The sequence below is a fragment of the Rhinatrema bivittatum genome, chromosome 1 (assembly GCF_901001135.1).
Source record: "Rhinatrema bivittatum chromosome 1, aRhiBiv1.1, whole genome shotgun sequence".
NCBI classification, from domain to species: Eukaryota; Metazoa; Chordata; class Amphibia; order Gymnophiona; family Rhinatrematidae; genus Rhinatrema; species Rhinatrema bivittatum.
In genome coordinates, this window is record NC_042615.1 from 500,634,161 (window position 1) to 500,655,446 (window position 21,286).

A 21,286-nucleotide genomic window follows, 5' to 3' on the forward strand; every position below is an offset into this window, starting at 1 on the left:
GATAAATCCTCTGGTGGAGACTTTTTCCTTTGATCTGGAGGTGAGGGCTCAGACATAAAACCTTCAGATGTTATGTTGTGGCTCAATTACGAGCTGTTGTTGATTGGCACAGAACCACCGCCCGCAAACCTTGGGCGATTCTGGAGCAGGAACTTATCGGGCCACACCTGCTGACTAATATCCTCTGGCAACCTCCTAGCTCTGGGCCCAAATTGGAAGGCCTACCGGACACGATTCAGTGTACCTTACACCTTTGGTATAAATGGAAGCCTCAGGTGGTGGGGTCCAAGGTGGGGTCGGTCCTTTTTTCCCCCTTTCACTCTGGGTCATTCTTGGGGGGTACAGCTCCGCAGGTCTTTGCAGATTGGTTGGCTAAGGGTCTTTATAATTATAGTCACTTCTGGGAGCACTCCTCGTGGGTGACGTTCTCCACTCTCCAGGCCCAGCATGACTTACCTCAGGGGGATTTCTATCGCTACCTCCAACTAATGAGTTACGCAAGAGCGACCCATATTTCCCGGGATTTACTCCAGCCAATTGGTCTCTTTGAGAATTTCTGCCGAGCGGCTGACAAAGTACAGCACTTAATGTCCAAAATTTATAAGCTGCTCCTTCAGGGTATGGGAACGCGCCCACCATACCTGTCCGCCTGGGAGGCTGATCTGGGGTCCCCGCAGGGTGACGACTTTTGGGACACTATCTTTACAGTGGGGTGTAAGGGTCTTATCTCAGCCTCCTACTTGGAAAATAGTTTCAAACTCCTTTATCGGTGGCATTATACCCCCGCTAAACTCCATAAAATTTATTCCACGGCCTCGGATCGGTGCTGGAGGGGTTGTGGGGAGCGAGGTTCCTTTTATCATATGTGGTGGGAGTGTGCTGCTGTTTCCCAGTTTTGGCAGGGACTGGCTGTGTGGCTTTCAGACATATTGCATGTTTCTATTACTCTAACCCCCATAGTTGCCCTGCTTAACTCAGACTATCCACAGCTCGACACGGCCTTACAGCGTTTTGTTAGATTGGTGGTCACCTCTGCTCGATGTGAGATAGCTTTACACTGGAAGTCTCAGGGTGTACCTACATTATTGCAGGTTCAGTCACGGGTGGCAAAGGTTTGTACCCTTAGTAAGATTACGGCGCACCGTCGGAAACAAATAGGGGCTTTTCAGCGTACCTGGTCTTTATACCTAACATGGCAACAACAACAGAAGAAGATATGATTTCCTTTTATGTTTGATTTTCTCTTATGTTATTTGTTCATACTACCTTTGCAGGAGCTCCCAGGGATGGTAGGGGAGAAGGGTGGGGGGTGAGGGGAACAGAAGGGGGGGATATGTTTACACAATAACTGAGAAAAGCAGAGAATCTGTTGTAAGTCTTTATTGCATCTATTCTACTGTCAATTTTGTTATTGTACATGCTTCACAGATGCTGTATGGTTTTGTATTGTCGGTATTATCTTTCTCTAATAAACCTTAAATTTCAAAAAAAAAAAAACCTTCAGATGATGTATCTGTGTGGGTATCATCCCAGGTGTCATTTGGATCATTCAGATATGGAGATAGTGGGGAGGATCTTGGTGGATGATGGAGCTCCGAAGGTCCTGGTTGTGGATCAGAGGGTATCTCTGCAGAAATGTCCTCTGATGGTTTTGGTGGAAGGGCATAAACACTTTTTCCAATCTCTTCATGAGAAGTTGAAAGAGTGCCATTTCTGGTCGTTCCGGGTCCCCGGGTGTCATCGGCATCGACGGGTGCCCCAGCGGAGGTTTCAAAAATTTTGACGGTATCGGCATTGATGGAACTGTTGGTATCTGAGCGAAGATCAGTGTCGATGCAGGGATTAGCTTCGATGCGGGCACCGACCAGTGTAGGCACCGGCATTGGTGATGACACCGTCATCGGTGTGATCACCGGCATTGGTGCTGAAGGCATGGGCATCGGCACCGGAGTAAGCTGTTGTTCCTTGAGTGCCTGAAGGACCGCTTGTCTGATAAAATCAGACAATTCCGGCATTACAACTGGTGAGGGCAGAGCAGTTGTATGTGGTGGCGGAGGCTGTGCTGGCATATCATCCACAGAGCCCTGTGGAGGTTCAGTCATCGGCGTCTCTTGTTGAACAGGCCCAGGCGTTGAAGGAACGGGTGTTTCCTGGGTCCGTGGACGCTTTGCGCTCGATTCCCCTGGGGAGAGAAGTGACTCCGATGCCGATGGATGTCGGTGTCGATGCTTTGATTGGTGTTCGCCGACTGATTTAACAGATGCTATCAACGACGTCAGCGACGGATGGTCCCCCGATCCTTCCGGACGGCGTTTTTTGAATAGTACATGGAGACTCCGGCCAGAGACGATTTCGTCGAAGTCGAGAGAGATGGCAGAAGTTGCAGATGGAACAGATGCTCCATCTTCTCCTGGGGGGCCTTCCTCCTTTTCACCGTCATCTCTGCACACTTAGGACAGGAATTGATGTCGTGTTTCTCACCCAAACACATCACACACTCGAGGTGTGGATCCGTAACTGACATTGTACGGTTGCAAACGGGACATTTTTTAAACCCCGTAGCCATTTTGTATCGACAGCCGTCGATGACAAAAGAGAAATCTTTAGAGAAAAAAATCATTTTACTCAGAGAGTAAACGAGACACAAATTTTACTCACCAGCCGGTGGAAAACAGAGAGAGATCACGTGTGGGAGAATTTTCTGAGAAAAATATGACTTTTAGTCACACAAATTTTGTGAGGGAACTCACAAAGGCTCCTAATCCGCGATGCTTACAGCAGCACAGAAAAACGAAGACTAGAGAGAGACCCCTGTGGCAGAGAATATTATGGCATGCTGGGCCAGTCAAAAGTTTCTAGAAACTTTGACAGAAAGTTTTCCCGCAATAGGGCTCCGTCAGTGACGTCACCCATATGTGAGGACTAGCATCCTGCTTGTCCTGGGATAATGCTCTCTCTTCTCTATAATAAAGATACCCTTACAGTTGTGTCCTAAGACTCTGAGACCGTGCCTACCGACAGTGAGGCCCACAGGGCTCCTCCCTGGGGGCGGAGTCATCTCTCACCTCAGCCCAGGGTTCACATCCATACCAAAACATAACAGGTCTGAATACTTTCTAAATGCACTGTAGGTATTCATTTTTTGGTAGGATGTTTTGTTATTTTTAGGCAACATTAAAATTCAAAGAAGTTCAACTAAATTTTGTTTTGTAGTAATTATGACATTATGTAAACAAAATCAAGTAAATTCACCATTATCCTTTCTCCCATGGAATTAATATATAACCTTAAGTTAATCACTTTATCTTATGCATTTTTGTAATCCTTGGCTCTGTCACTTTCTGTGCAAGTCCATGAGAAAGTGAGTAAAAAAATACCTTGTGCATGTCACATCTTCCTTATGGCAATATGCCATTTCTTTTCTTACCTGCTAGCAAACACTGAGCGCAGAGAAGAAAAAGTAGCAGCATCTTCCTTCAAGGCCTTCAGCTCATGCCTCAGTTTCATCATGGTTTCCGACACAAGTGACTTCTCATTCTCATACTTGCTTTTCAGATTGGAGAGGGCAACCTCAGCAGTCTGGAGGATATACAGTAAAAAAACAAACAAACAACAAAAAAGCTGCTTTTCAAGAACAGGCTCCTCCAGGATAGTATTAAAGTACAATGCTTTGGCCACCACCCAGGCCTCTACCCATTAATGACAAGAATTTAAGTAATTTAGGGTTATTCAATTCCACCATGGAAATTTTTTAGAATTAGTCAAAAGGGAATATCTGCATTTGGGAACAGGAGGAAGCCAAGAAGCAATAGGACTAAGAGGGAAGGTCTATCTTGGACAGAAACTGACACAAACAATATGATTGGAATCAGTTAGTACTACGTACACCTTAATGACATTGTATATGTCAGACCTTAAGAACATGCCATACTGGATCTGACCAAGAGTCCATCAAGCTCAGCATCCTGTTTCTAACAGTGGCCAATCCAGGCTATAAGTACCTGGCAAGTACCCAAAAACTAAGTATATCCTATGCTACTGATGATAGTAATAGCAGTGGCTATTTTCTAAGCCAACTTGATTAATAGCAGGTAATGGATGTCTCCTCCAAGAACTTATCCAAACCTTTTTTAAACCCAGCTATACTAACTGCACTAATCACATCTCCTGGCAACAAATTCCAGAGATTAATTGTTCATTGAGTGAAAAACAACTTTCTCCGATTAATTTTAAATGTGCTACATGCTAACTTCATGGAGTGCCCCCTAGTCCTTCTATTATCTGAAACAGTAAATAATCGATTCACATTTACCCGTTCTAGACCTCTCATGATTTTAAAGACCTCTATCATATCCCCTCTCAGCCGTCTCTTCTCCAAGTTGAACAGCCCTAACCTCTTTAGTCTTTCCTCATAGAGGAGCTGTTTCATCCCCTTTATCATTTTGGTCGCCCTTCTCCATCGCATCTATACTTTTTTTTGAGATGCGGCAACCAGAACTGTACACAGTATTTAAGTTGTGGTCTCACCATGGAGTGATATAGAGGCATTATGACATTTTCTGTTTTATTCACCATTCCCTTCCTAATAATTCCTAACATTCTGTTTGCTTTTTTGACTGGCGCAGCACACTGAGCTGACGATTTCAATGTCTTATCCACTATGACGCCTAGATCTCTTTCCTGGGTGGTAGCTCCTAATATGGAACCTAACATCGTGTAACTATAGCAGGGTTATTTTTCCCTATATGCATCACCTTGCAATTATCCACATTAAATTTCATCTGCCACTTGGATGCCCAATTTTCCAGTCTTGCACGGTCCTCCTGCAATTTATCACAATCTGCTTGTGATTTAACTACTCTGAATAATTTTATATCATCTGCAAATTTGATAACCTCACTCGTCGTATTCCTTTCCAGATCATTAATAAATATTTTGAAAAGCATGGGTCCTAGTACAGATTCCTGAGGCACTTTACTGCCCACTCCTCCCCTCCACTGAGAAAATTGTCCATTTAATCCTATTCTGTTTCCTGTTTTTTAACCAGTTTGTAATCCATGAAAGAACATTGCCACCTATCCCATGACTTTTTACTTTTCCTAGAAGCCTCTCATGAGGAACTTTGTCAAATGTCTTCTGAAAATCCAAATACGCTACATCTACTGGTTCACCTTTATCCACATGTTTATTAACTCCTTCAAAAAAGTGAAGCAGCTTTGTGAGGCAAGACTTGCCTTGGGTAAAGCCATGCTGACTTTGTTCCATTAAATCATGCCTTTCAATATGTTCTGTGATTTTATCTTTAGAACTCTTTCCATTATTTTTCCTGGCACTGAAATCAGGCTAATTGGTCCACAGTTTCCCAGATCGCCCCTGGAGCCCTTTTTAAATATTGGGGTTACATTAGCCACCCACCAGTCTTCAGGTACAATGGATGATTTTAATGATAGGTTACACATTTTTACTAATAGGTCTGAAATTTCATTTTTGAGTTCCTTCAGAACCCTTGCGCAACTTAGCAAGTTTGCAACTTTTGTTAAGAGCTAGCTGAAGCCCTCTCAAGAGAGTATGTAGTAGCCCGCTTCAATACACAGAAGGGCAAGATTTTTATGACCTCTGAAAGAATGTACAAGTTGCTTGGTCAGGTGCGCTGATTGTTGCAGACAATAGCATGCTCTGGGTACAGAGACCTTCAAATACTAGGTTCAATGGCGTTGACTTTGGATTTTGTACCTTGGGCCAGAGCGCATATGCATCCACTTCGGAGTTCTTTCCTGTCCTGTTGGAGTCTACTTTTGCAGGATTATGAAAGGAAGGTGTTTCTTCCAAGGTCAGAAACAGCTCTCAGAAAGCCAAGGGACCAAGATCTCTTCCTTCCTCAGGGCCGCTGCCACCACTACCATCACCTTGGTAAAGGTGCGAGGAGCAGTTGCTGGGCCAAATGGCAGGATCTGGAACTGGAATTGCTGCCCCAAAATCTTGACGCGAAGGAAGCACTGATGCTCCTTCAGGATGGGGATATGAAGATAAGCCTCAGTCAAGTCCAAGGATGCCAGGAACTCTCCCCGGTGCACCGCAGCAATCCCTGAGTGCAGAGTTTCCATCCTGAAGTGTGGTATCTTGAGCGTCCTGTTGACCATCTTGAGATCCAGGATCGGCCAGAAGGAGCCTTCTTGCTTGGGGGCTATGAAGTAGACGGAATAATGGCAGAGTCCTTGTTCTGGTAGTGGCACCAGAAGAATGGCTCCCAGATCCAGGAGGCGGCCTAGCGTTTGACGTACTACGCCCTGTTTCCTTAGTCCGCACGGAGAAAAGACAAATCTGTCTCTGTAGAATATCCAGGACGCCCTGGACTGAGGTGATTGTGACACACTCCTTGTAGAAGAGCAACAGGTGTCCTCCTATCCGGGGAATCGAAGAGTGGGCCGGCAATGTTTCATTGTGAAGATGTAGTGGCAGTCGCTTGGGCGAGGGTGTCTCAGGCTGATCTTCGTCCCCGAAAGGAATGAGACCAGGACTGCGATCGAGACGAGGGACGCCTGTGGGTCACTAGCCGCACCTGGCGGAAGCGCCGTTGTCCTCTGAAACTGTTCCACTCAGAGCTGTACGTTCTGGATCTCAGAGGACGATTTTCCGGTAACCTAAGTACCTTATGCTCCCCGAGCGACTTTATGAGTTGCTACATCTCCTCTCCAAAACAACAACTTACTCTTGAAGGGAAGGGAGCCAAGTTGAGACTAGGAGGAGGAATCCGCGGAGCAGGTCCTGAGCCAGAGGAAGCGCCGAGCTGAGAATATGGAAACCGTAGACCTGGCCAGCATCCGGAGAAGATCATACAGCGCATCCGCGCCATACGCTATGACGACTTCTAGCCTTTCCGCCTGTTGTGCCTCCCCTGGAGGCAGATCCTGAGTCCCGAGTAGTTGTTGGACCCACCAGAGTCATGCACGCTGCATCCGGGAGCTACAAACAGCAGCCCAAACTCCCAAGGCGGACGCCTCAAACACTCTCTTCAAATACATCTCAAGTTTGCAGTCCTGCAAATCCCTGAGGGCTGCTCCTCCAGTCACAGGAATAGGTGTCCTTCAGTACCTTAAGTGGTTCCAGGGACTCCTCGGGGAGTGGATACAGTTTGTCCATCACTCTGCCAACCCGCAGAGAGGCCTCCGGAGTCTCTCACCCCCTGAACAGCAATTAGAGGAGCATAGGATGAAAAGGAAAGTCTTCGAAGGTGGCTTGAGTCCTGGTAGGACAGGATCCCCTCTCTTCGGTGCAGTGCTGGCGGCAGGAGCCTCCTGGGGGGGGCCTCAATATCTAATCCAGCCAGGACATGTGAGATAAGCGGAACCATCTCATCGCTCTGGCATCGGGTCATCTAGATCAGGGTCCACTGCAGGGTCCATCGGGGGTGGAGGGTCAGGACCGGTTGGATGGGCAACCGGCTGAACCCTAGAGGATCCCGAAGGGGCCACTGGAACGGAAGGGCCAGAAATACTGGTGCCGTACCGGGCCATGACAGTACCAATTCCCGAGGCCCCCTGCCACGTCCAGGAGTTCCCCCAGACTGACCACTTTAGGAGTGGGAGCCAAAAATGCATCATGGTGCTGGCTGAGCCTTGCCAAATAAGGCCCATGCATCAGAATTCTGTGGAAAAAAGCTCCGGGGGAGGGCGGAAGGTCCTCTGAGGGCGGCTCTGCGTTGGTGAGGTGCACCGGAAAGAGAACTGGAGGGAAATGAGGTCTGTCCGGGTCTGAATCCCCGGGAAGCAGCAAGTAGTGGATCCAAGATGGCCACCGTTCCTGTGTTGGACGGGAACGGGGCCGACCTCCTCAGAGACTGGTGCGCATTTGCGCATGAACTAGACTGCCCTCTAGGGCTCAAGGTACCCTCCCTGCCTGAGGGGCATCGAGCACACAGGCCTTCCCGGGAGAGCAGCGATCCGAGCTCCCCACAGGAGCTGCATCACATCTGCTCGTGGCATGGAGGCAAGTAAAGAAGGGCTTGGAACCCAGACCTCTGAAAACCTTCAAAAGCAGGAAAGAAATCAAAGTCCTGCACTGCCTGGCTAACTTTAACAACTTGTTCCGGTCTTTTTTTCCCCAAGCCAGAGGGATGTCACGTCTCTGAAGCTTAGGGGCTGCCCTGAGGAAATGACATCTCCGGGCAGTGGGTCGATATCGAGGGGGAGAGGTTGGACCACCAACTTCACCCCTAAAGGCAGCAAGTGACAGCCCTGTAAAAGGAAAGTTAACAAACTTACTCCCAAAATGATACAGCAATAAAGAAAAAAGATGACAGGTCTGTCACTGAATGAAAGCTCTGCCTGCAAGCCTGCAGCAGGACAGCCAATAGAAAGTATAGCAAAGCTACAATGTAAAGCCTTTGCTTTTCTTTTCTTTTTTTTTAAATAAGATCCATCCAAGTAAAAAGTGTTAAAAAGAAAACAGGAGAAATAAAACAAAGACTATTCTCACAGAAAGAAAATGCGAGAACCGAAGGTGCAACCCGAATCTGCTGGAGTCAGAGAAATACTGAAGGTTTACAGAGGGCGCACCAGTCAGGAGGGACCATCCTCTCAGTTTTTGCTCTGACTCCATCTGCTGGAAGGGGGACATAACCCACAGTCTGGACTGATGTACGTACAGGGAACGCACATTAATAATAAAGAACACCTAAAACTTAAGAAAAGGTGGACTGAACAGGTTTATGCTGCCCAAGGCACCTCTAAAAGTAGAGGAGTGGCCATCCTTCTGCATAAATCAATGGTGTTCAAAAAGGGCAAAATAATAACAAATCCTGATGGGAAGTATGTAATTGGGGAAGGATCTCTGGCTTAGATTCATCATTCTGCTATAAATATAGTGGAATGATAAGCCGCGAAGAAAAAAGGGGGCAGGGGGCAATAGTGTGCACCCGGCCACATTGCGGTGGTGCGGTGCACACTATTGCCCCCATAGTATCACTGAAAAAGGTGGTTTATTTCCAGCACTACTGCCGGCAATACCCCACCCAAACCCCTTCCCTTTCCCTCATTTAAATTTTAACGTCGCAATGCAGTGTGCGTTAGGGCATTGTTGCACACAAGGGGTTAGAGAAGAGCAGGGAAAATGGAGTGATAAGGCCACATCACATTTTAAAAAATGACCCCCTCTGTTTGAAAGGCCTGTTATTTTGGCATCTGTATATGGGCCCAATATATATGATCCTGAATGTTTCATGAAGTTAGTGGCCATAATTCTTGGTTTAGGAAGGGCACAATTTGATCATAGATGGGGATATGAATTGTGTTATGGATCCGCAGATGGACAGGCAAATATTGAACTCATGCTCCTATGCAAAGTCCTCTAGAGGGTTAAACTTTTTTTGTGAATCTCTAGTTCACAGGGTTGTCCAACTCCGGTCCTTCAGGGCCCCAAACCAGTCTGGATTTTAGGATATTTATAATGAACATACATGAGACAGATCTGCATGCAAATTTATTTCATGCATATTCATTAGGGTTACTCTGAAAATCAGATTCATTTATGGCCCTTGAGGACTGAAGTTGGACACCCATGCTCTAGTTAATAGATATATGGAGAATTCTAAATCCTGTGACCAGAGATTATGTGCACATTGCTAAACCTCATCCTTCCAAATCTCATATTGATTGTGTCTAAGACCCTTTTTTCACAATGTTTAAAATCTGATATTGAAGCAATGGTCATTTCAGACCATTGCCCAGTATCTTGTGCAATAGGTATAAAATCTCCAATATCTAATTTCAGTAATTGGAAAATGCCGACATGGCTGCAACAAGATAAAGATTTTAGAGACTTTATTCAAAAGAAATGGTTAGAGTAGGCTCATAATAGTGCTTACCATGTAAATCAATTTTATTTTGGGAGACCACGGTATTATGGGGAAATCAGTTATACAATAAGGAAGAAAAAAGAACTAGACTCAGATTTTAGAATTAAAGAAACTGAAAGAAACAAAATGAAGATATATTTCATTTAATAAAGGAGATAATGAGAGGTCATTCTGGACATTTCAAAAACCATTAAATGGGATGGAGGAAGTGACATCATAGGCAGCGATGGCCGCTTAAGCCCAAAGCGCTCACAGAGCAGCATTGAGAACGTCTTTGGCTCCCTACAGTGTTACTCACCCGAGGAATGGCTGCAACAAAAAAAGTCGACCTGCAGCGGTTTTCGTTCTTAAATATTGCCACGGCATTTGAGCTTGGCCCCGATGGCACCATGCAGGCAAGCCATGAGCCATCAGAGCCAGGGAGTGAGCATGATGGTGCAGCAGGGGATGGCATACCAACTTGAGCTGATTTTCAGAATTGGTTTGGGGCACTGAGAAATGACATGGCTGGCATGAAAAAAAGACATTAGTGACTTAATCTCCGAGATAAAGACTGCGATCACTGATCCAGAGAGGCTGGTCATGGAGACTAAAGTGAGGCTTGAAGATCAGGCCTCAGAGTTAGCGGGCTGTAACCCAGGATAAGCTTTCGCAGACTAAAATTGAGCGTCATAATAGAATGGAGGACCTTGAAAGCAGGTTCCATAGATCGAATCTGCTGTTCAGAGGGGTACTGAGGGTCCTGATTTCATGGATTGCAATCAAGTGGTCACCAGTATCAGCATGCAGGTCCTTGGTCTGGATTTGGAGACTATGAATGTATATGTATATTTTATTATTGAATTCTGTGACTTATTTTGTACATCGCTTAGACCTTCTTTTAACGTTAAGCTATTCATGAATTTTAATACATGTAAAAATGTAAAATATATGGAGGTTCCTGCGGTGAAAGGCTGGAGAGCGCATAGAGTGCTAGGAATGCAGCATAACAATCTTCCCCGCGACATAGTTGCCTGCTATCACAGTTTTGGTCAAAAGGAGGTCATCTGGGTGGCACGGAAGTTGGGCCCTGTGTCATGGAGGGGCCACAAGGTGGAAATAAATCAGGACTTGGCAATTGCTACCATATGTAAATGCAGGGAGTTCCGTGATATTGTAGCTGTGCTCCGTGGCAATAACATTAAGTACAAATTGCTTTTCCCGTTTGGCCTGAGCTTCAGCATTGCCAGTGTCCTCTTGCGTATCTACACTAACTGAGGCGGTGGACATCTTTCAAGCTGCCGGTTTGGATATCTCTCCACCAGTGTCCGTACATCAACAGTGGGAGGTGGTAAGCTGTGCAGTGATACTCCGAGATGACAGCATGTGGGCAAGTGAGTCAGAAGGCTCCAGTGACGCTCTGGTGGTTCGCACTTCTCCAAGGATCCATCGGCCTTTAGATACTATTTAGTCTGGTTAATAAGACAGTTGTTTAATATACACCTGTAAGGGTTTAGTTTCATCATAGCCAGACATTATAAATGATTTATTAAGACTGGTAATTGTTCAGCAAGAACCTGCTAAACATGTAAGAGAAAATTTTGTTCCCCCCAACTTTTGGGCATCAGTACACAGTCAGTAATTAGAAGCATCCTCTAATGGTGAAATGGTTCTCAGAACATGGCTAGTGCATTAGTAGTAGAAAGGCTGTTGCTTAAGAATGACCTTACATCAGGAGGGTTCAACGACTGGAGAGATATCTGGACATTAGCACCAGCACTCCATTCACATAATCAATGGAGTGGTTTCATATTTGGCAATGGTCTCTGTGTTTTGCAAGTGTGATTGAGGCAAGCTGATGTATTCTGCTAGTACATAGGGATCTGTAGTAGTCTTGCTCACTTTTATTTCCCCCAACAGGAGATATATTTTTGTGTAGAGGCAGGTGTAATCTTTGCAGTGCTGCTCTTTCATAGGTAGAGTTGCTGGATAAGTCCTGAGAGCTTCTTCTTTTTGCAAGATTTTGTATTATTTCACAATGTGCCTGGTAGTGGAGGGAGTTTGAGTTACTGTTACTTAGATGACACCAGAGGTGTACAGGGAAATTACCTGCACTGTCCCCTTGCTGGAAGTGTGTGTGAGGGGGGGGGGGGGGGGAAAGAGTGCTGTGCATACATTTACAGAAGTGGAAGTATAGGATTTATATTGGTTCATCTTGCACAAACATTAACATGACAGAACCTCACCCCTAAGGTAGGATACTGTCTATTGGGTAAGAGCTCAAATTTATGGATAGTGTGCTTCTTCATACTTGCATTGTGCTAAACAGCTTCTTTCTGAAGCTTGTATGGTGTAATATATATACAAGCAACATATTAAGGTGAACATGGAAGTTTTTTGATCAGGCGAGTGATACCCAACCAATTAGGCCTGTTTTTATATCTTTAGGCCACAGTTTCTTGGTCTCCGATTACATCTCTTGGTACTTATCTTTTCTCTCTCTCCCTCTATAATACAGACTAGCCACTTAACACTCACACTGCTATCAGCAATGCGACTTGTGCAGTTTCCCCTTTAGCAATATGTCTGGTTTTTTAGCATCAAGCATTTTATTGGTGAGTCTGAGAATGAATAATTATATGCTCATTTATGTGAAGAATGTATGTAAGATAGAAGGATTAACTATAAATGTAAAGTAAGACCTTGGGGGTGGGGGTGGAGCTGGGGCGTGGCTGCCCCCACAAACCAAAAAGGCATCCAGCCCTGCATCCAGCTGCCTGTTGCTACTGTCTGAAGAACTAGCTAATGTTTTTGGTCTTTCCCTGGAGTCCTGTATTGTGTTCGCATGACTTTTCCTCTAGTAAGTTGTCCAAACCCCTTATAAACCCAGTTACATTGGATGCTGTGACCACATCCTCCAGCAACACATTCTACAGCTTGATTGTGTTTTGAGTAAAAAACCAAACCCCACACCCCCACCATAAAACAAAAACAAAACCCCTACTGTTCCTGATTTGGTTTTACATCTTCTCTCTGTTAGGTTCATTGAGTTGCTCCTAGTCTTAGGAGTATTTGAAAGAGTAAATGAAAATTCCTCATTTACCCGTTCTATCCCACTCCTGGTTATAAAATTCTGACATATGCTCACTACCATCTCTTCTGTAAACGAGAGAGCCGCACCTGTTTAGCCTTTCTTCAGAAGGAACCATTGCATCCTCTTTATAAAGTTTTGTTTCCATTCTTTGTACCTTTCCTAGTTCAGCTATATTGTTTCTTGGGGGGAGGGGGGGATTATTTATGTGTGTGTTTTTATATACCAAAGTTTGGAACATGCCTTCACTCCGGTTTGCAGAGAAAACAACTTGTTACAGTGAATTTCATAACATATAAAACATATACTCATATATTAGTAACATAAAAACAGTGAATGTTAAATCATATATAAAACAAAAATATATAAATTATAACTTCTCATTAACGAGAATATAAATGGAGAAATAACTTTACTATAAGTAGCTTAATATAAAATTTAACTTTAGTATGAAGAGTTATGTTTTAATTTTACTATAAATAACTTGGAGAAATTACAATGTGCAATAGGTAGTTTGGTTATATTTAGCTTTGTTAGCAGAAGGATAGAGCTTGGGTATGTTTTACTATCCAGGCCGAATTGGTTACATTTACATAGAAACGACAGCAGAAGACCACCAAATGGCCCATCCAGTCTGCCCAGCAAGCTTTACACATTTTCTCTCTCATACTTATCTGTTTCTCTTAGCTCTTGGTTCTATTTCCCTTCCACCCCCACCTTTAATGTAGAGAGCAGTGATGGAGCTGCATCCAAGTGAAATATCTAGCTTGATTAGTTAGGGGTAGTAGCTACCGCAATAAGCAAGCTACACCCATGCTTATTTGTTTTACCCAGACTATGTTATACAGCCCTTATTGGTTGTTTTTCTTCTCCCCTGCTGTTGAAGCAGGGAGCTATGCTGGATATGCGTGAAGTATCAGTCTTCTCCCATGCTGTTGAAGCAGAGAGCCATGCTGGATGTGCATCGAAAGTGAAGTATCAGGCACATTTGGTTTGGGGTAGTAACCGCCGTAACAGCCAGCTACTCCCCGCTTTGTGAGTGCGAACCCTCTTTTCTTCTCCCCTGCCGTTGAAGCAGAGAGCTCTGCTGGATGTGTGAAGTATCAGTTTTTCTTCTCCCCTGCCGTTGAATCAGAGAACTATGCTGTATATGCATTGAAAGTGAAGTATCAGGCTTATTTGATTTGGGGTAGTAACCGCCGTAACAAGCCAGCTACTCCCCTCTTTGTGAGTGTGAATCCTTTTTTCCACATTTCCTCTTGCTGTTGAAGCTTAGAGCGATGTTGGAGTCACAGTAAGCATGTGTATGTTTATTTAATAAGGGTATTGACTCCAGGCAGTAGCCATCATTCTGGCGAGTCACCCACTCTTCATTGGCAGCCTCTTGACTTTATGGATCCACAGTGTTTATCCCACGCCCCTTTGAAGTCCTTCACAGTTCTGGTCTTCACCACATCCTCCGGAAGGGCATTCCAGGCATCCACCACCCTCTCCGTGAAGAAATACTTCCTGACATTGGTTCTGAATCTTCCTCCCTGGAGCTTCAAATCGTGACCCCTGGTTCTGCTGATTTTTTTCCTATGGAAAAGGTTTGTCTTTGTCTTTTGATCATTAACACCTTTCAAGTATCTGAAAGTCTGTATCATATCACCTCTGCTCCTCCTTTCCTCCAGGGTGTACATATTTAGATTCTTCAATCTCTCCTCGTACGTCATCCGATGAAGATCCTCCACCTTCCTGGTCGCCCTTCTCTGTACCGCCTCCATCTTGTCTTTGTCTTTTTGAAGATACGGTCTCCAGAACTGAACACAGTACTCCAGGTGAGGCCTCACCAAGGACCTGTACAAGGGAATAATCACTTCCCTTTTCTTACTCGATATTCCTCTCTCTATGCAGCCCAGCATTCTTCTGGCTTTAGCTATCGCCTTGTCTCGCCGACTTCAGATCATTAGATACCATCACCCCAAGGTCCCTCTCCTGCTCCGTGCACATCAGCCCTTTCCCCCCCCCCATTTAGCTTTGATAGTAGAAGGGTAGATATTAGGTACATTTTATTTTAGAGGAAGCTTTGGTAAATGGTGGCTAATGGTGTGGGCATGTGGTGTAACATTTAAATGACTGGGTATTTCAGTGCTAGGGTTAATTTCTTGGTGTGAGTATTCGGTTGGGATTTTGTTAGCCAATGCAGTCGTTGTATGTTTCTTGAAACAGGAATGTTGTGAGCTGTTTTCTGAATATTTTCAGGTCGTTTTGAAGTCTTAGGTTTTTAGGGAATGAGTTCCACAGGCAAGGTTAGGCTATTGAGGCTGCTCTTTCTCTAGTTGATGTAAGTTTAGCAGTTGTTAGTGGTGGTATGGTGAGCAGAGCTTTGTGAGCTGATCTGGTGTCACGCTGTAGTATGTGTTTCTGGAACATGTTTAAGCATTCTTTTTCATTGTTGTGTATGTTTTTGTGTATTATGGTAAGTAGCTTCTATTCTATGTGTTTAACTACGGGTAGCCAATGTGATCTTTTAGTACTGGGGTAACGTGTTCCGATCTTTTTGATAGGTGAGTTTCTCGCTATGGCATTCTGCAGTAGTTGGAGGGGGAGTGTGGTTGATTTTGGTAAACCTATTAGTATTGAGTTGCAGTAGTCTAAGGTTGAGAAAGCAAGTGTTGCTTACCTGTAACAGGTGTTCTCACAGGACAGCAGGATGTTAGTTCTCACATATGGGTGACATCAGGATGGAGCCCAATCACGGAAAAGTTCTATCAAAGTTTCTAGAACTTTGACTGGCCCCGACTGGGCATGCCCAGCATGGCACCAACCCTGCAGCCTGCAGGGGTCCCCCTCCAGTCTTATTTGATAGCTACAGGCAGTGCCAAAAAATAAAACAAAGCGTTGCGAACCCAACACCATGGGGCGGCAGGTGGGTTTCGTGAGACTAACATCCTGCTGTCCTGTGAAAACACCTGTTACAGGTAAGCAACAATTGCTTTCTCACAGGACAAGCAGGATGGTAGTCCTCACATATGGGTGAGTACCAAGCTGAGGATGTCCGAACATGCACCAAATGTACCCAACGGCGTGCAACAGGCACAACAACTGGGGTGGAATTTGGTAGAGGGCATCCTGAACGCCACCGGGCAGGTGGAAGGGTGTTGGTACTTCACGTTGGAAATAGGTTACACAGGACAGACTGGCCGAAGATGGAATCTTCTTTTCCGGCTTTGTCAAGCAATAGTGGGCTGCGAAGCTATGGAGAGAGCTCCAGGTGGCAGCGCTGCAGATGTCAGGAAGCGGCACCGATCTTAGGTGTGCTACTGAAGTTGCCATGGCCCTCACAGAGTGTGCGCCTTAATTCGGTCTTGAAAAGGAATGCCTGCTTGCTGGTAGCAAAAAGATATGCAGTCCGCCAACCAGGAAGAGAGAGTCTGCTTACCCACAGGTTGCCCTAATTTGTTGTGATGGAAAGAGACGAATAACTGAGTGCTCTTCCTGTGGGCAAGTGTACGGTCTAGATAGAAAGCTAGAGCCCGTTTACAGTCAAGGGTATGCAGAGCCTGTTCCCCTGGACTGGAATGGGGCCTGGGAAAAAAAAGGTAGGTAGTATGATGGATTGATTAATGTGAAACTCCAAAACTACCTTGGGTAAAAACTTAGGGTGAGTGTGGAGTACCACCCAGTCCTGCAGGAGTTTAGTGTAAGGTGGATAGGTAACTAGGGCCTGTAACTCACTAACTCTGCAAGCTGAAGTGATAGCTAAAAACAAAAATCACTTTCCATGTGAGATATTTTAAGTCACAGGAGTGAAGAGGCTCGAATGGAGTTTTCATGAGCTGACTGAGAACCAGATTAAAGGTCCCAAGGAGGAGCCGGAGGACGAAAAGGGGGCTTGATATGGAGCAAGCCCTTTAAAATTGTGTTACGAGGGGTTGTACTGAGATAGGGACATCAGACACCTTTATGGAAGGCGGCTACCACACTGACATACATGCTGATGGAAGAGGTTTTTAGACCTGACTGACAAATGCCAGAGATAGTCCAAAAACCTTGGGATTGGACAGGAAAAGGGATCAAGGGACTGCGAAGTGCACCATGATGTGTACCTTTTCCATTTATAGGAATAAGATTTTCTTGTGGAAGGCTTCCATGAAGCAATCAGGACACGAGAAACCAAATCTGAAAGGTTAAGTAGTTGAAGGATTAACCCTTCAACATCCATGCAGTCAGGGACAAGGCCTAAAGATTGGGATGGCATAGGCATCAGTCATTTTGAGTGATCAGATGAGAGTCCATTCCCAAGGGAATGTGCCTGTGGATGGAGAGATCCTGGAGTATGGGAAACCACACTTGGCGTGGCCAGTGAGGTGCTAGCAGGATCATGGTTCCCTTGTCCTGACGTAGCTGCACGAGAGTCTTCGAAAGAAGAGGAAGTGGAAGGAATGCATAGAGCAGACCAGTTGCCCATGAGAGGGAGAATGCATCTCTGGGCTGAGAGCAGTCGCTCCGAATGAGGGAGCAGTAATTGTCAACTTTGTGGTTCTGAGGGGACACAAAGAGGTCTGTCTGGGGGAATCCCCATTGGCGAAAGATTGAGGTCGCTACTGAGGGGTTAAGAGACCACTCGTGTGGCTGGAAGACGCAACTCAGTTTGTCTGCCAAGACATTGTCCACTCCTGGCAAGTAGGTGGCCCTGAGGTACATAGAGTGGGAGAGAACTTCCACCCAAATCTGTGCAGCTTCCTGCCACAGAAAGAAGGAGCCTGTGCCTCCCTGCTTGTTGATGTACCACATGGCCACCTGGTTGTCTGTCTGAATCAGGACGACGTGATTTGATAGGCATTCGTGAAAAGCCCTGAGAGCATATCACCTTGCTCAAAGATCTAGGAAGTTTATTTGATATTTGGCTTCCTCTGGAGACCAAGACCCTTGTGTCTGTAGATTGTCCACATGGGCTCCCCACCAGAGGTTGGAAGCATCGGTGGTGAGAATGAGTTGAGGATCTGGCACTTGAAAGGGCAGTCCCTGGAGGAGATTGTTCTGATCTTTCCACCAGGCGAGAGACAGACGGAGAGAGTCGGTGATGTGGACAATGGTCGACAGAGTCTGTACAGCTTGAAGCCATTGTGACCTCAGAGTCCAATGCATGAGGCTAATGGCCAGTCGGGCCATTGGTGTAACATGGACCGAGGATGCCATGTGTCCTAGAAGGACGAGGAATTGGCGAGCCGTTGCTGTATGCTGAGACTGCAACTGGTGAGCGAGAGACACGAGGGTTAGCACTCGTTGTTGAGGCAGAAAGGCTTTTGCCTGCAAGGAGTCCAAGTCTGCCCCAATGAACGACAAGGTTTGAGATGGGTCTAAAGATTTTTCGTAATTGATGAGAAATCCTAGAGAAATTAGTGTGTAGGGTCATATCGAGGGACGACCAAGCCGCTTGCTGGGTTGGAGCCCTGATTAGCCAGTTGTCCAGATAGGGGTAGACGTGAACACCTTCTTTCCTGGGAAAAGCTGCAACAACCACGAGACATTTGGTAAAGACTCGTGGTGCCGATGCTAAAAACCTGAGGTACTTGCGATGAGCTGGAGTTATCGCAATGTGTGTGTATGCGTCCTGAAGGTCCAGAGAGCAGAGCCAGTCTCCTTGTTGCAGAAGAGGTAGAAGCGAGCCCAAGGTTACCATCTTGAACTTCTCTCGCTGTAAGTACTTGTTGAGAGCACGTAGGTCCAGAATTGGACGAACTCCCCTGGACTTTTTGGGATCAAAAAGTACTGGGAATAGAACCCTAGGCCTTGTTGCGAGAGTGGGACGGGTTCTATTGCTCTTAATTGGAGAAGAAGGGAAAGCTCCTGCTCCAGAAAGACAGAATGGTCGGATACTCTCCACGCTTGCCGAGGTGGTGAGTCTGGTGGAAGAACAAGAAAGTTTAGGTGGTAACCCTGAGCAATGATTGCTAGCACCCATTGGTTGGTTGTGATTGATTGCCACATGCTGTGGAAGTGGCACAATCGACCTCCCACTGGTATGCTTGGCAGAAATCAGGCTGCTGCTCTCCAAGTGAAAGTCAAAAACCTGAAGCAGGCCCCGGCTGGGAGCTGCTTGCAGCTTTTGCTTTTGGGAATGGCGAGGCTGAAGTTTTTGAAAAGGCCTCGTAGTTCGGGACCTTGCTGGTGGAGGATAGTACTTCCTTGGATGGAAGAATGACTTTAGAGTCCTTCCTAAAGGGCTGTCTTGAGGGGAAGTTGGAAGGTATCGATGAGAGCTGTTTAAGGGTCTCATGATGGTCCTTTAATTCAGCCACTATTTGCTGGATCTGTTCACCGAACAGATTGTCTCCTACACATGGTAGGTCAGATAGCCTTATCTTGCACTTCTGGGCGGAAGTCAGCAGATTTGAGCCAGGCCCATCGTCTTGCTGAAATGGCAGCTGCAGACACTCTAGTAGAGGTGTCGAAGATATCATAAGCTGTTCTTATCTCATGCTTTCCTGCCTCAAAACCCCTTGCTGACAAGGATTTGAAGCTGTTCTTGGAATTGGTCAGGCAGGGTTTCAGAGATGTCCTGTATCTGCTTGAAAATGACCCAATTGTATTGGGTCATATACAGCTGGTAAGCAGCAATTCTGGAGATGAGCATGGCCCCTTGGAACACTCATCGACCAATACTGTCTAGGAACTTGTTTTCCTTAACAGGAGGGGTAGATGAGTGAAGCTTTGTCCTTTTTGCTTTCTTTTGAGCAGATTCTACCACAACTGAGGGGTGGTCGAGCTGAGATTTTTGAAAGCCAAGGGCTGACTGTACTAAACAGGTAGTGTCAGCTTTTCTATGGACTGGGGCAATGGATCCAGGGCTTTCCCAGTTCTTTTTGAGGAGATCAAGAAGAACTTGATGAATGGGAATAGAAGTGATCACTTTAGGGGCATCCAGGAATTGGAGGAGTTCCATCATCTGGTGCCTATCATCCTGCTCCGTCCGAAGCTGAAAAGGGACCAATTCTGACATTTCCTTCACAAAATTAATGAAAGAAAGGTCCCTCTGGAGCAGAACGCTTTCTACTTTCAGTAGGAGAGGGAGGTGAAGGTAAGTCATCGGTGTCTGTGGAAGTATCATCACCCCAGGTGACATAAGGATCAGCAGACTGACCTATAGGACGAGAAGAGGGTTGGATACCCGAAGGCCTCGGCTGAGGCTCCGAGAAAATCGAAGGAAATCGCCGGGGGTACCGTGGACGGCCTGGAAGGCATCGGTGCCGGTAACGAAGGCATCGATGGCGCCGATGTGTGTATCGCCCCCGCTGAATGCATCGATGGCTGAGGCAAAACTCCCGAAGGAGGAATGCAGAACGGTGTTTCTCCTCCCGATGAAGCTGTCAACGGGGAGCGCACCGGAGCCATTGGAGACCCGGGAATCACCGGTGGAAGGGCGGTCATGAGTGCCTCCATCCAGGATAGCAGCAGTGCTAGCGCTGCTGGAATCGGGTCGGTGACCGGTTCCACTCTCTGTGCCGGTGTCTGTGCCAGAGGAACCTGAAGCCGTTACATCGCCTTGTCGATGGCCTCCTGGACCAGCCGGTCCAGTTCTTCCCGGAGACCTGGAGCAAGCAGCCCCGGCTCCGTGACGGAAGAGGGAGGTGGAGGCACAGTCAGAGGGACCACCTTTACAGGCAAAATCGCGACTCCCAAACCCCGATCGGGTGAGGGTGGCCTCGATGTCCCGGTCGCAGGAATAGTCGGTGCCATTCCTGGGTGGGGCTTCTTCAATGGTGGCTCGGACAGTGGAGAGGTCGATGATTTCGCTCCCTCGATGGTCCGAGGACTTACGATGCCGATGTTTCTCCCTACGATCCCCTCAATCTTGAGGGAGAGTAACGGGAGTCGATGGCCTTAAAGACGTTGATGGCGGACGGTCACTGGACCGTGGTCAATGCTGGTGTGACTTCGACTGTGCCGGTTCCGATGATGTCAATGCGATGGACGGCGTCAGGGTGTGAGCACAGAAGAGGAGTCCCATCTTCTCCATTCTGGCTTTGCGACCTTTTGGTGTCATGAGAGCACATTTGGTGCAAGTCAGGACATCATGCTCATGGCCTAAACACATTACACAGACGCCATGAGGGCTGTGATAGACATGGTGCGAGTACAGTCCGGGCACCGACGAAACCCCGACGCAATGGCCATAGAAAAAAAAATCAAGCCACGGTACAGTCGACGGCCAGTAGGCCGCCAGGGTCAAACTCGACAGTAATAGAATGAAAACTGTCAAAAAACTTACCGGAGTACCGCGGCTTGAGAAAAGTTAGAGGGACGGACCCCTGTGGGGCAATTTAAGTTTAACTCCGTGAGGAAAATTCCTGTCAGGAATCTCTTCAGAGCTCCTA

The 21,286-nt window shown here is 46.4% G+C and overlaps 1 protein-coding gene across 1 annotated transcript in view; it reads right to left on the reverse strand.

Annotated features, from left to right (window-relative positions):
* The window catches only part of LOC115095665 (protein bicaudal D homolog 2-like), an 86,954-nt gene that overhangs the window by 17,211 nt on the left and 48,457 nt on the right, over positions 1-21,286 (reverse strand). The window contains exon 8 of the mRNA XM_029609686.1: positions 3,428-3,579. Within this exon, the coding sequence (XP_029465546.1) occupies positions 3,428-3,579 (152 nt within the window). The remainder of the gene's footprint in view (positions 1-3,427; positions 3,580-21,286) is intronic.